Source organism: Strongylocentrotus purpuratus, unplaced genomic scaffold (genome assembly GCF_000002235.5).
Source record: "Strongylocentrotus purpuratus isolate Spur 01 unplaced genomic scaffold, Spur_5.0 spur5_scaffold_14, whole genome shotgun sequence".
NCBI classification, from domain to species: Eukaryota; Metazoa; Echinodermata; class Echinoidea; order Camarodonta; family Strongylocentrotidae; genus Strongylocentrotus; species Strongylocentrotus purpuratus.
Window position 1 is genome coordinate 31429250 of NW_022145599.1, and position 12361 is coordinate 31441610.

General features: G+C 35.8%; 1 protein-coding gene across 3 annotated transcripts in view; it reads left to right on the forward strand.

Moving 5' to 3' along the window:
* The window catches only part of LOC115918603 (ubiquitin carboxyl-terminal hydrolase 7-like), a 49257-nt gene that overhangs the window by 18220 nt on the left and 18676 nt on the right, over positions 1–12361 (forward strand). For 2 of the 3 annotated variants that reach the window (XM_030984731.1, XM_030984732.1), the window contains exons 5-16: positions 160–239; positions 1578–1642; positions 2421–2509; positions 3014–3122; positions 5101–5231; positions 5886–5940; positions 6735–6815; positions 8106–8196; positions 8445–8527; positions 9011–9120; positions 9659–9812; positions 11083–11227. In XM_030984731.1, the coding sequence (XP_030840591.1) occupies positions 160–239; positions 1578–1642; positions 2421–2509; positions 3014–3122; positions 5101–5231; positions 5886–5940; positions 6735–6815; positions 8106–8196; positions 8445–8527; positions 9011–9120; positions 9659–9812; positions 11083–11227 (1193 nt within the window). The remainder of the gene's footprint in view (positions 1–159; positions 240–1577; positions 1643–2420; positions 2510–3013; positions 3123–5100; positions 5232–5885; positions 5941–6734; positions 6816–8105; positions 8197–8444; positions 8528–9010; positions 9121–9658; positions 9813–11082; positions 11228–12361) is intronic. The other variant, XM_030984733.1, reaches the window with a different exon arrangement.

The window sequence follows — 12361 nt, forward strand, 5'->3', positions numbered from 1 at the left end:
GGAAATGTCTGTAAGTTAAAAAGGGAAGTTACATATAAAATGTGAATTGGTCTGAATACATGTACATCCAAATTTGAGTGTTTACATGTATAATTTTAGGCATTCTCATGTAACATGCAAGTTCAACGTATCATGGATTCTTTTTCTTTTTCCCTCCTGGCTTTGCAGAACATGGTCGTGTCAGGCCACGGCTGAACTTCGGCTTCTGAATCAAACAGGAGGACAATCCCATGTGAAAAGTAAGTACGCTGACCTCTTCATGGGGTCAAAGTTCATCCGTACCATGTCAAATAGTTCAATGTTTGTGATTACTCTGTGTAAAAATGATATTTTGTAGAGTGCGGTGAACGTTTGTCAATAATTTCTTTCAGTGTATAGAAGTTGTTTTTTTTAATACAAAAACTAAAATAACAAATTAAGAGAGAAAGCAGGAAAAGATGGTTGGAGCAGAGAGAGAGGGAGAGAACGAAAGAAAGAAAGAAAGGTAGAAAGAAGGGGAGTACAGAGAGACAGATACACATGAGAAACAAAAAATAAATAGACAGAGAGAAGGAGTGACGAGGAGGGCTATTTGAGAGAGAAATGTGTACATCCAACAATATTGTGTGCAGGAATTACATGTATAGAACGTACGGTACAAAGTGAGAATGAAATAAGATGGTTAAATTTCCCCAATAGTACATTATCTGCATGCCCCTCGCATTTTAATCAAACCTCACTCAATTAGTGAATTTTTGGAATGAACTGGTGAGAAAGTATTTGCAGACACCTTCCAAAGGTGCCACTTAATGTATTATTGAATTAATAGAACTTAGACAATAGACAAAGAGGACATGGCTTGGCTTGCACTAAGCTGTACTAAAAGGATTTGTACAAACCAAACCAGAAGCACATCTAAAGTAGACATTCATTGATTTTAAATATTGATTTAATTTGTATCATTTACATATTTAAGAGAAGGTTAACACAAACAAGGTTATTTAAATTTCCTGTTTGGAAACATTCAAAGTAACGATTATTATCAATTTCAAAACGGTAATATACAGCCCCAGTTTTGCACTTGAAGAGCTCTCTGAAACACTGCCGGGATTTGTGACGTCATGCAAGGGATCAAATTAGTATAAGCAGACGAAGTCCCATAACAATGCACATTTTTTAAACTGCTTGTCTCACAAGTGGTCTCCTCTTCACTTATTTCCCTTACTTCACCAGTGTTATTGTAACTATTTGATCTGTTGCCTCACTCTACATTTCGGACTTGAATTTATTTTGATGAAAAATGCAGAGTTTGAAAAATAATAAAGGAATCGGTAGCTTCACTATGGCGTGTAAAAAAGACACCATTGTACATTGAGATGCATACATGCATTTCATCAAAACAAATGTAAACTTGTCAATTTGAATTCTGAACATTTGTATACATCTTGTTCACCCAATCTTTTGCTAAAGATACTGAAAGCCGTTCTGATGACCTGTCTACTAGCCCTTGGTAACTGAGCTAGGTGTAGTGCATTTATAATGGATTCTATGTGTATTCCTAACTCCCCATTTCTTTTCTCTTCTTGTTTTTTAAACAGAAATCTCTCATCTATTCTACAGCAAGGAAAATGACTGGGGTTTCAGTCATTTCATGGCATGGAGCGTAAGTAGACACTGTTTACTTGTCTATCTATTCATTTCAATTTTGAAATAATAACTAACATTTTAAAAAGGTTAGGTTCATGTATATTTGAGTTTAGAACTACTTCACAGGTGTGCTTTGTAAAGGTTGTTATTGTTTTTTTCATTTCCGTAAAAGGTTTTGCCAGAAGCAAGATGTACTATGTTGTAGGATTGTCCTGCCAATGATAAGCTAGAGAATGGATATATTTCCAAACAGATACATGTAGAATCAACATGTTTGAACGTTTGTAAAAACATGTATTTAGTACATTTTATTCAAATACTATCGAAGGAAAGAGAAATATATCACAGAGTGATTTATATACAGTTATCAACTAAATTATTCATACCCCTAGTAAATTTGATGGGGTTTTTTTTGTTGGGGGGGGGGGGGGGGGGGGTGGCTGTTTTTTAACTCAAGAATGAAAGGCAGACTAGTTGAATTAGGGCCTTCGTGAATACTTATAGATGTCATCTTTAATACGTCACTTTTTCAAGAAACATAAATTTCACATACTGTATATGTATGTATGACAGAGTAAGCATGCAAAAAGAATCTTGTTTTTATATTCTAAGGGATACTACACAGTGAGTACTACCTAATCTTTGTACATGGTATGAACAATTTTATTTTGTTATTTGAAACGGGCAACTTATTGTCTTAAATTTGTCACCTCGGTCACAGAAATAGCAGCAAATTTAAATGATAATTATATTCATATATTAATTTTTTTAATATTTCTTGAATTAATCTACAGGACTTGTTAGATCCAGAGAAGGGGTATGTGAAGGATGACGCCATTACGTTGGAGGTTCACGTTGTGGCCGACGCCCCTCATGGTGTTAGGTAGGTCACATGTCTTCTAGCTCCGCCCCTTTTCACTGCCATTAACTTTTAAAAACAGTTTGTTTACTTTAAATGGTATTACCGGGATTCATCTTTGGCATCCCAGGTGGAAATTATTCCTCTTTCAATGTTGTTATTTTGTATGCAAAATATTACATATTTTCAAGTAGATCTTTGAAGAGATCTTTATTATTTCCATGTCTTCAAAAGCAATTGAAATATCATTATGAAGTTGAACAAACAATGTACACTGTATGCGCAACAAGATAGGTTTATTTTATTTCATGATAGATGGAGGCATGTCCCACTTATCTCAATACTATAATGTAGTTTTTCGTTGTACCTTTCTTTGTGAAATGTAAGTATCAATCATTTTTGCACATTTGCTTATATTGTTTTATGCTTTGATAACAATAAAGACTTTATTTGAAGGGAAAAAATGAAAATAATTCTACCTTGTGCATGAGCTGTGGATGAAGTTTTCTCCATTCTCCATTCCTATAGCTGGGACTCCAAGAAGCTAACTGGGTATGTTGGTCTGAAGAATCAAGGAGCGACGTGCTACATGAACTCTTTGCTGCAGTGTCTATTCTTCACCAATGAACTCAGAAAGGTAGGCACCACTAGTCATTCCTTCCTAGATTTTGTTTCTTCAGTCTTCTTTCATTCTGTCTTTCTTTCTTTCTTTCATTGATTCTTTCTTGCTTGCTTGCTTTATTTCTTTCTCTCTCTCATTCTTTAATTCATTCTATTTCCTTATTCATTTCTGTCTTCTTTCATTCTCTCTCTTTAATTCATACTTTCTTTCATTCATTTTCTCTTTCATTCACTTTCTTTTTTCATTGTTTTTTTTCTCTTTCCTTCATTCTTTCATTCATTTTTTCATTCTTTCTTTCAGTCTTTCTTTATTTTTGCATTGTTTCTTTCTTTGTTTGTTTCTTTCTCACAATGCATTCTAGTCTAATTCATTGGTCTATGAACGAATAATACCTGATTTTCTGAAAATCTGCATCATCTATTAGCCCTTGAAGCTCCAACAATAATTATATTGCTTGGATTTAAAAGAAAAGAAGCTTATCCTCTCCTCTGTTTTGCACAATGGCCAATGTTGCTAATTGTTATTTTATATCATGAGGTACATCCATGAAAATGCAAACTAGTTGTGCCATGTGAAACTCAGAACTTCTGTCTCTCAGAGATATTTGGAAATCTATGAATTATTCATAACACAAGAAATTTGGATGAGAAAGAATATGGAAGAAAGTTGTCAGTAGATGTATAGAAGATCTACCTTAGTCTGCTCTTAGGGTTGTACTTATTCTATTTCAGCACCTCTTCTAGATTTAAAAAGAAAGAATTTTATGAAATTTGCCTAAAGAATGAGGTTTTAGGGGTGTGTGTGTGTGTGTGTTAGATACCCTACCCCTCGTAGCAATCCACTACAGTACAGTAAGAACAATGACGATGAATAATTTTGAACTTGCATGGCACAAAAATCTGCCTGAAAGAGAAAGTGAATCGTTGTACTAGAAACAAATGAGTTCCGATTCTGGGCTTCTTCAGGAAAGACTTGATTATCAACCTGATGAAGTAGCCCCCTGTGAGTTGACATCGGGGGAATTCCCTAGTCGATGACTCATACAAAACAAATCAACATGGCTTCTACAAGAGTTTGATGGGAATGGGTCTATTTTGGAAGAAGATCTTAGAGTTCTTGACTGTTCTCACTGTATTAAAGATGAAGTTGAGTTCTGGTTATGCGATTGCATTGTGAAAGAAACGGTGTGGAATCGACCAAAAAAGGTTGATCATCTAGCATATAAGAATTTGTATGTATTGCAAGGTTCTAGAATCATCAAAATGATAAGAAATTTGGCCAAGTCTTGGTAAAGTTACAAACACTGTACACAGAAAGATGTATATGGGACTACACGAACACGTGGCGTAAAAATCCTACCCCCCCCCCCCCCCGAGTTTTACGATGTTACTGACATATTTAGAATATAAAGGCATTTGAAGAGCCATGCTTTTCAGGGAACATGTCTTATCTGATGATCTTCCACACTTGCATAATAAGAATTATTACGCTCACAAATAATTTTTCACCTCTTCCCAGAACTCAACCTTCTCTTTAATCTTTATTTTGTGTGACACTCAATATTGGCTGCTGGGAGCCAGAAAGGTGTTACTTCATGTAAAACCACAGAGTTATCGCCCTTTGATTATCAACAGATTACACATTGATATGATCGAGTTTGATTTGGTTGTGTTTGATAGGGGAAGGGATCTGGCCTTTCATAGGAAATCGGGGATTTGTTCCAGATTACACTTTCAATACACTTATCTGTTCAAATATGATGAGAACCTTTTTTTTTCCTGAATAGAAAGAATTAGAGCACACAACTTTAATGTGAACAAAAAAGGAAATATTTTGTATTTCTTTCTTTAAAGGGACTCTTATGATAGTATTTATACTACTTACTCATCTAAAAGTATGCATAACCTAGCATGTGTATACTGTACAGTGTTTCCCATTCTATTATCGTGAGAAATTCAGCAGTCTGTTTCAATTTTTTCTTTTATCCTGGCAGGCTGTGTACCTTATGCCAACGGAAAGCGACGACTCTTCAAAAAGTGTGCCACTTGCGTTACAGAGGGTGTTCTACGAGCTGCAGCACAGCGATAAACCTGTCAGTACCAAGAAACTCACAAAGTCATTCGGGTAAGCCATGGAGTACTCTTTAAGGCCATTACTAGAAGCATTCCTGCAAAGCCCCCTCTAACACCAGCTGTGACAGCGTGGTCCTGTAACTCACCGCTTCCCTAGCTGCAAAGGATTTTACTGTCCATAGCTTTGATAACGATGGATTTTAATTTTGTAGTTTTAGCATGTTTGTGTTTCCATAATAAGTTGTATAATTTCACAAACTTCATGTGATTTAGCCCATGAACGAAAGAGCAACCATTTATGGATATTAAATATGGTAGTTATTACTCATTTAATTTATAAAAAATATCTTTAAACATTAAAACAGCAACACTTTGATTTATTTTCATGTTTATAGCTTTCTCATTCCCAAATCCTAAAAACTGGCTGGCTTCAAATCCTTTGAATCCATTGCACTGCCTGCATTTCTGAGAAATAGTACTTCCCTTGATTTCACTTTAAAAAATTCAATCTGAAAAACATACCTAACGATTCATAATTATTCCTTAGACTATAAAAGTACAGCTCCTTGTATCCTCTAGAAAAGGTGCTATATAAATCCAGTCATTATTATTATTTTGGAAGCATAACAGTGACAGTCACTCCATACCTATGAATGTGGTATAAATCGGTCAAAATAAGCCTCTTTCCTTTCTTTTCTATTCCCAGGTGGGAGACGCTAGACTCCTTCATGCAGCACGATGTACAGGAACTCTGCAGAGTGGTGAGTAATTGGTTTGGGTAATCCTTGCTTCTATACTTTGTTCATGGTTTCTGTGGTTGTGTCAAAATCAGAAGTAGCTCTGGGACCCGTTTCACAAAGCTTTTTTTCAATAACGAACGACAAAAATCAGTGACGAATCTGCTGATAACCAATCAGAAGCAAGGATTTCACTAGCTTATAACAAAAACTGTCATTTGACACTGATGACAAGTTTTGTGAAATGGGGCCTTGGAGTGTAACTTGTCACTAGAGTCCTGTGATATTGTGTGGTTGATGGTTGCGATACCAGGTACATCTATGTTAGGGGAATGAGGGAATGCTTACGTGCAAGATAGGGTGTTATAAAGAATGGACATAGAGGGATAATTGTAGTTGCATTGATGTCGAATGTAAATGCATTTTTTAGATACATTCAATCTTCACACAAGTCGTTGCAATGACAAAATGACATGTGTGAGAGAGAGAGAGAGAGAGAGAGAGAGAGAGAGAGAGAGAGAAGGAGATGAAGAGCTAGGGGGGGGGGGGGGGGGAGGGGGTGGAAAGTGAGAGCAAAAGAACTGAAGAGTCGTGAAAAGGGGGAAATTGAGATAGAGAATGACAAAGAAAGATAGCTCACAAGAGTAAACTAGACCATAGAAGTTGTTGGATTGTGCATTTGAATGTTTAGGTGCTCAGAATGCAAAGTTTTATTATGTTGTTCTTTTAAAACTAGATTACAATTAACATCATACATGAGAGATCAAACTACATTGCCTTTGTCAGTTATTCATCATTTATAATCTTTTCTTGCATAGCTCCTGGATAACATCGAGAGCAAAATGAAGAGCACAGTCGTCGAAGGAATCATTCCAAAACTCTTTGAAGGCAAAATGATTGTAAGTATTCATATCAAGTGCCCTCTTGTATTAGCATTGTTATGAATTGATTTTCATCTCTCCTACAAATTGTGATTAGCATGCTCTTCAGCAAGAAGTTGAACGCATGAATGAGACTTCTCAACTTCACCTGGAAATAAACCCAATTAGAAAACATGACTTTAAAGATAATACAAAGTTTTGGTAATATTTCAACAGGATTGGATTATGGATAATAAAGGATATTAATAAGCAACTTAAACAAAAATTGGGCTCTAAAATGCTAAGGATTTTGAGAAATTAAATTATCAAATTTATTGGTCCTCCTGATTGCTGCCGATAAATTTCAAATAAATCTTAAACAGCCATACAATGGTAGCTGCGACCATGAAAATCTCAGAATATATGATTTCCAATCGGAAATAGAAAATCGGTTGATTTTAGTCCAGAAACATTGTTTTGAAGCTAAAGTAATTTCTATCTTGAGAGGGAGCAAAACAACATTAAGAGTTTTATTATTCATAATTTCATCACTTAAGACTCGATTTCAACCGCGATAACGATCATTGAATATTGTATGATCACATATGCTTCCAATATGTTCATTTGAACCAAATTCATGACCCGTACCACAACTTTGTATTACCTTTAATCCCTTAATCAGCATTTAGCTGTGTAATTAGAAATATTTTATACATAAATTGTATATTTAGCAAGGTTTTACACTGGATTTATTACATTGCTATCAACTCTACCAGTCCATGAATACAAACTTGTTTTTTTCTGGCACCATTTAAATTTTAATCACTTCATTAGCATGTAGCTGTATAACTAGAATGATTCTATATTGTAATTGTATACATTTAGCAAGGTTTTAAACTGGCTTTATTACCATTGCTATCAACTCTCCCAGTTCATGCATACAAACTTCTTCTTTTTTTTTCCCCCTTTTTTTCTGGCACCATTAAAATTTTAATCACTTCATCAACATCTAGCTGTGTAACTAGAATGATTCAACATTAAAATTATATACATTTAGCAACGTTTTACACTGGCTTTATTACATTTGCTATCATCATGGAGGTGCGATAGCTCAGTCGGTAGAGCAGTGGTCTCGTAATCCGGTGACCTGGGTTCGAAACCAAGTCGACGCGCTAGTGCCCTTTGGTAAGGCATTAATCCTCATTAACGGGTCCCTCGGAGAGGACCTAAAGCTGTCGGCCGTCTGGTTGCTTACTTAAAAGCATTTATGCTTGTTAGCAGTCGAGTAAAATAATAACCACCACTATCCTTGTTTCTGTCTTCTTGCAGTCATACATCAAGTGTAAGTACATCACATACGAGTCAGGGAGAACTGAGCCATTCTATGACATACAGCTCAATATCAAAGGCAAGAAAAATGGTAAGTTAGAATCTATCTGGATGTTGTAAGAATGTTAGAAACAACTAGGCATCTTATGTTTGACAATAGTGGATAGAACATAGCATGAAGCAGTATGCCTAGCTCTTCCGAATGCATACAAACTCAGGCAAATTAAGCAAATCTATCCCTGCGAAAACATATTAGATGAAATTTGCCCCCATAACAATAGGCAGAGATGCATGTTATTTCACTATTTCCTACATGTCTCATGTAATTTATCTTTTCAGTACATGAATCCTTCAAAGACTACATTGCCACAGAAACGATGGATGGGGAGAACAAGTACGATGCAGGGGAACACGGCATGCAGGTAAGAACAAAAACAAAAATCCATTTCTCAAATCTGCATTGTTTCCGGCATTATAACTTGTTATCAATAACGAGTAACACTGACCGATATAAGCTACTGATTTTGTTGCATTTGATTGGCTGAGAGCATATTCGGCATAGAATTTTAGCACTCGCCATTGAATAAGCCCAAAGAATCGTTCATAATCTGTAGGCCAAGTCAATTTCAGCCATTACTTTTTAAATGTGAATCAAACTCTGTATTGATCTGTAATCCAGTTTGATTTATACCTGTATCCCTCTTTTTTTTTAGTGCGAATAAAGCAGTGTATTAATCCATAGGCCAATAATATCATTCCTTTAGATTTGAATATGAATGGAACCATGTATTAATCTAAGAAAAATAACAATGAATGGAATTTTTTTGTATGTGAATGGTACCATGTATTAATGATTAGGACCATTCACATTGTCTAATCCTGTCCCCTTTTCCTTCGCATTACAGGAGGCAGAGAAAGGAGTGATCTTCACCAAGTTTCCACCAGTCTTACACTTGCAGCTGATGAGGTTTCAGTACGATCCACAAACAGACTCCAATGTCAAAATCAACGACAGGTAAGAAAGCAGCAAAAGAAAGAGTTACACAGAGACTGCTGCAGAAAGAGTGATTTTTAACTCAGCAGAGCTATACAAAAAAAATTAAAAAACATGCTCTAGAGAAAAAAAATCTTTTATACTATTGCCTCCAGGGAAATTAGATCTCTTCTACAGATGAATTTAAAATCATCGGTGCTTGAAAGAGCATATTGTATCCTAGTATCAAGTAAGGAGGGCATTAAGTATTTGTGTGTGTAATTATCCTTTTGCGTGTGACTTTTATTTGTGTATTCGGGAATTTACATTGGATGTTTATGACTTGCAGCTGAAATTTAACATTACTATCTAAAAAAGGATGGATGAATGAATCTGATGACCAGGGATGTGATGATATCTGTAACACGCTTAGAGAGGCGATTCTGTTTTGAGGGCTATATAAATCCAGATTTATTATAATTATATATACTTTAATAAAGAGTTAATGCCCTTCTATACAGATGAAGCATCTCTAAAGGTATACAAAATAATCTTCTGTAATGCATTTCCCACTGTTTAGATACGAGTTTCCTTTCAAGTTGAACCTGGACACCTTCATGAAGGAGGAGGAGGAGACTTCTGCCGACTACACGCTGCATTCTGTGCTGGTTCACAGTGGGGATAACCATGGCGGGCATTATGTGGGCTTCATCAACCCCAAAGGAGACGGCAAGGTCAGTAGAAAAGAGAATAATACTTAGAGAGAAGGTTGAGTTCTGGGAAGAGATAAAAAAATAATAGTGAGTGTTATTATTGTATTATGCAAGTGTGGTAGAACATCAGATAAAAAATGTTCCCTGAAAAGCATGGCTCTTCAAATGCCTTCATATTCTAAATATGGCATGTAACAGCATAACAATCTGTCTCGATTTTGTTCGTGTAGTCCCATACATCTTTTTGTGTACAGGGCTTGTAACTTTACCAAGACTGGGCCATATTTCATCATTTTGATGATTCCAGAACCTTACAGTACTTATATGCTAGATGATCAACCTTTTCTGATCGACTCCACACTGTTTATTTAACAATGCTATCGCATGACCAGAACTCAACTTTATCTTTAAATAATATTGGATGGCTTTGAGTGTGATACAAAAATACATTGTCATAGCAAGAACAATATATTCTTGTATCACATAAAAACATAGCCATATAATATTATTATTGTCTATATCAGGCTGACTAGCGAAATAACAAAATTTGATTGACCTCTGTGAATATGGCTCTGTATTTGTGTGATATCGATATTGATAATTGAAGTTCCTGGATGACTGAACAATACGAAAACAATATTGATCAGTCATCGTGGTACTGCGCTAAAGATATTAAAGGTATTACAAAGTTTTGGTAAATTTTGAAAATTGGCTGGATAGTGATTCTTTACAATTTTGATATATTTGGATGCCCCTATGGATGTATTATAAGCACTAAAAAAATTAGCCCCTAAAACTCTTCTGCTTTCGAGAAAAATTGAATATAAAAATTTACCGGTACTCCCGGTAAATTTTGATAAATTTGAAATAGCGCCTACGGCCAGACGATGGTAGCTGCGACTATAAAAATCTCAGAATATGCAGATCTGATATATATATTCCAAACGGTTATAGCAAATCGGTCGATTTTAGTCAAATAACATTATTTAAAAGATAAATTAATATCATGACCTTGAGAGGGCGCTATACAAAATAAAGAGTTTATTATTTACAATTTCATCACTTTAGACTCGATTTCAACCGCGACAACGATCACTGAATATTGTAGGATGGCATATGCTTCCAATATGTTCATTTGAACCAAATTCATGACCCCATACCAAAACTTTGTATTACCTTTAAATACACTATATTATTATTATTATTATACACTGAAGCATGTAATGTATCATCTCAGCACCTTTAGAAAAACTGATAACATGATGACATTATCTGTCTTCCCTGTCTGCAGTGGTGTAAATTTGATGATGACGTCGTCTCCCGGTGTACCAAAATGGAAGCAATAGACAACAACTTTGGTGGTCATGATGAGGACATCTCAGTCAGGAACTGTACAAATGCATACATGTTGGTCTACATACGGGATAGCTGTATGAGTAAGTATACAAATGATACACAGCAGTGAGGGCATTAGTAAGAATTTCCCACAGAATGTACCTTTGGAACAGTCTAACATGCCCGAGGCGATAGTCCAGGGTGTTAGGACTGTTTCAAAGGTATGGAGTGTCAGTAATTTTTGTAATGCCCGAACAAAATGATGAGTATTATTTGTTTTATAAAATGATGTTTTATAACATGATTTTAATAAAGACCGGTCATATATATTTACTAATGACCGGTCATTAGTCCGGTCATATATATTTACTAATGACCGGTCATTAGTCAGGTCATTAGTAAAATTTCTCGTTAGACAAATAAATGCCTGGTCATGTGGACGCTCTCAACCAATCATTTTAGGATCTGCTTCATCATCTTATAATATCGTTTAGTATTGAAAGACCACTAAAATCACGTTCAGATACGACTTGTCAAAACTGTGGTGTTGTTTTTTGTTTAGATGACGTAAAGATGACGCTTCACATTTCTGTATCCTTAAACACTGAGCTCAGTGAACGTGCATAAGTCCTTTGTTGCACGCAGTTGCCATTCAATTACATGTAAAATAAAAAATGAGGCAGCTTCTTTTTTTTGGGGGGGGGTGGGTGGGTGGTGGGGTTTAATGCGCCATATCTGAACGTGCCTTTAAAGAATAGGTTTCATTGTCATTTACAGTGGAGTGCACACAATTCTTATCAACTTACATTATCAATCAGAGTGAGATTTGTACGCATTATGTTTTCGGGTTGTCCGTCCGTACGTACGTCCCGTTCTCGTGATCGCGTTATCTCAAGAACCGATTGATTGATTCCCGCCAAACTTGGGTCATGTATGTACCTTACAGAGCCAATGAACTGTTTAGATTGGGGGGTCTCAAGGTCAAAAGTCAAAGGTCTCATGCAAAAATAGCTCGTGATCGCGTTATCTCAAGAACCAATTGATGGATTACCGCCAAACTTAGGTCATGTATGTAACTTGGAGAGCTAATAAGCTGATTAGATTTTGGGGTCACGAGGTCGAAGGTCAAAGGTCACAGGGCTCATCATGTATGCAAATATAGCTTGTGATCGTATTATCTCAAGAACTGATTGATGGATTCCTGTCATAACTGAGGTCATGTATGTATCTTGCTG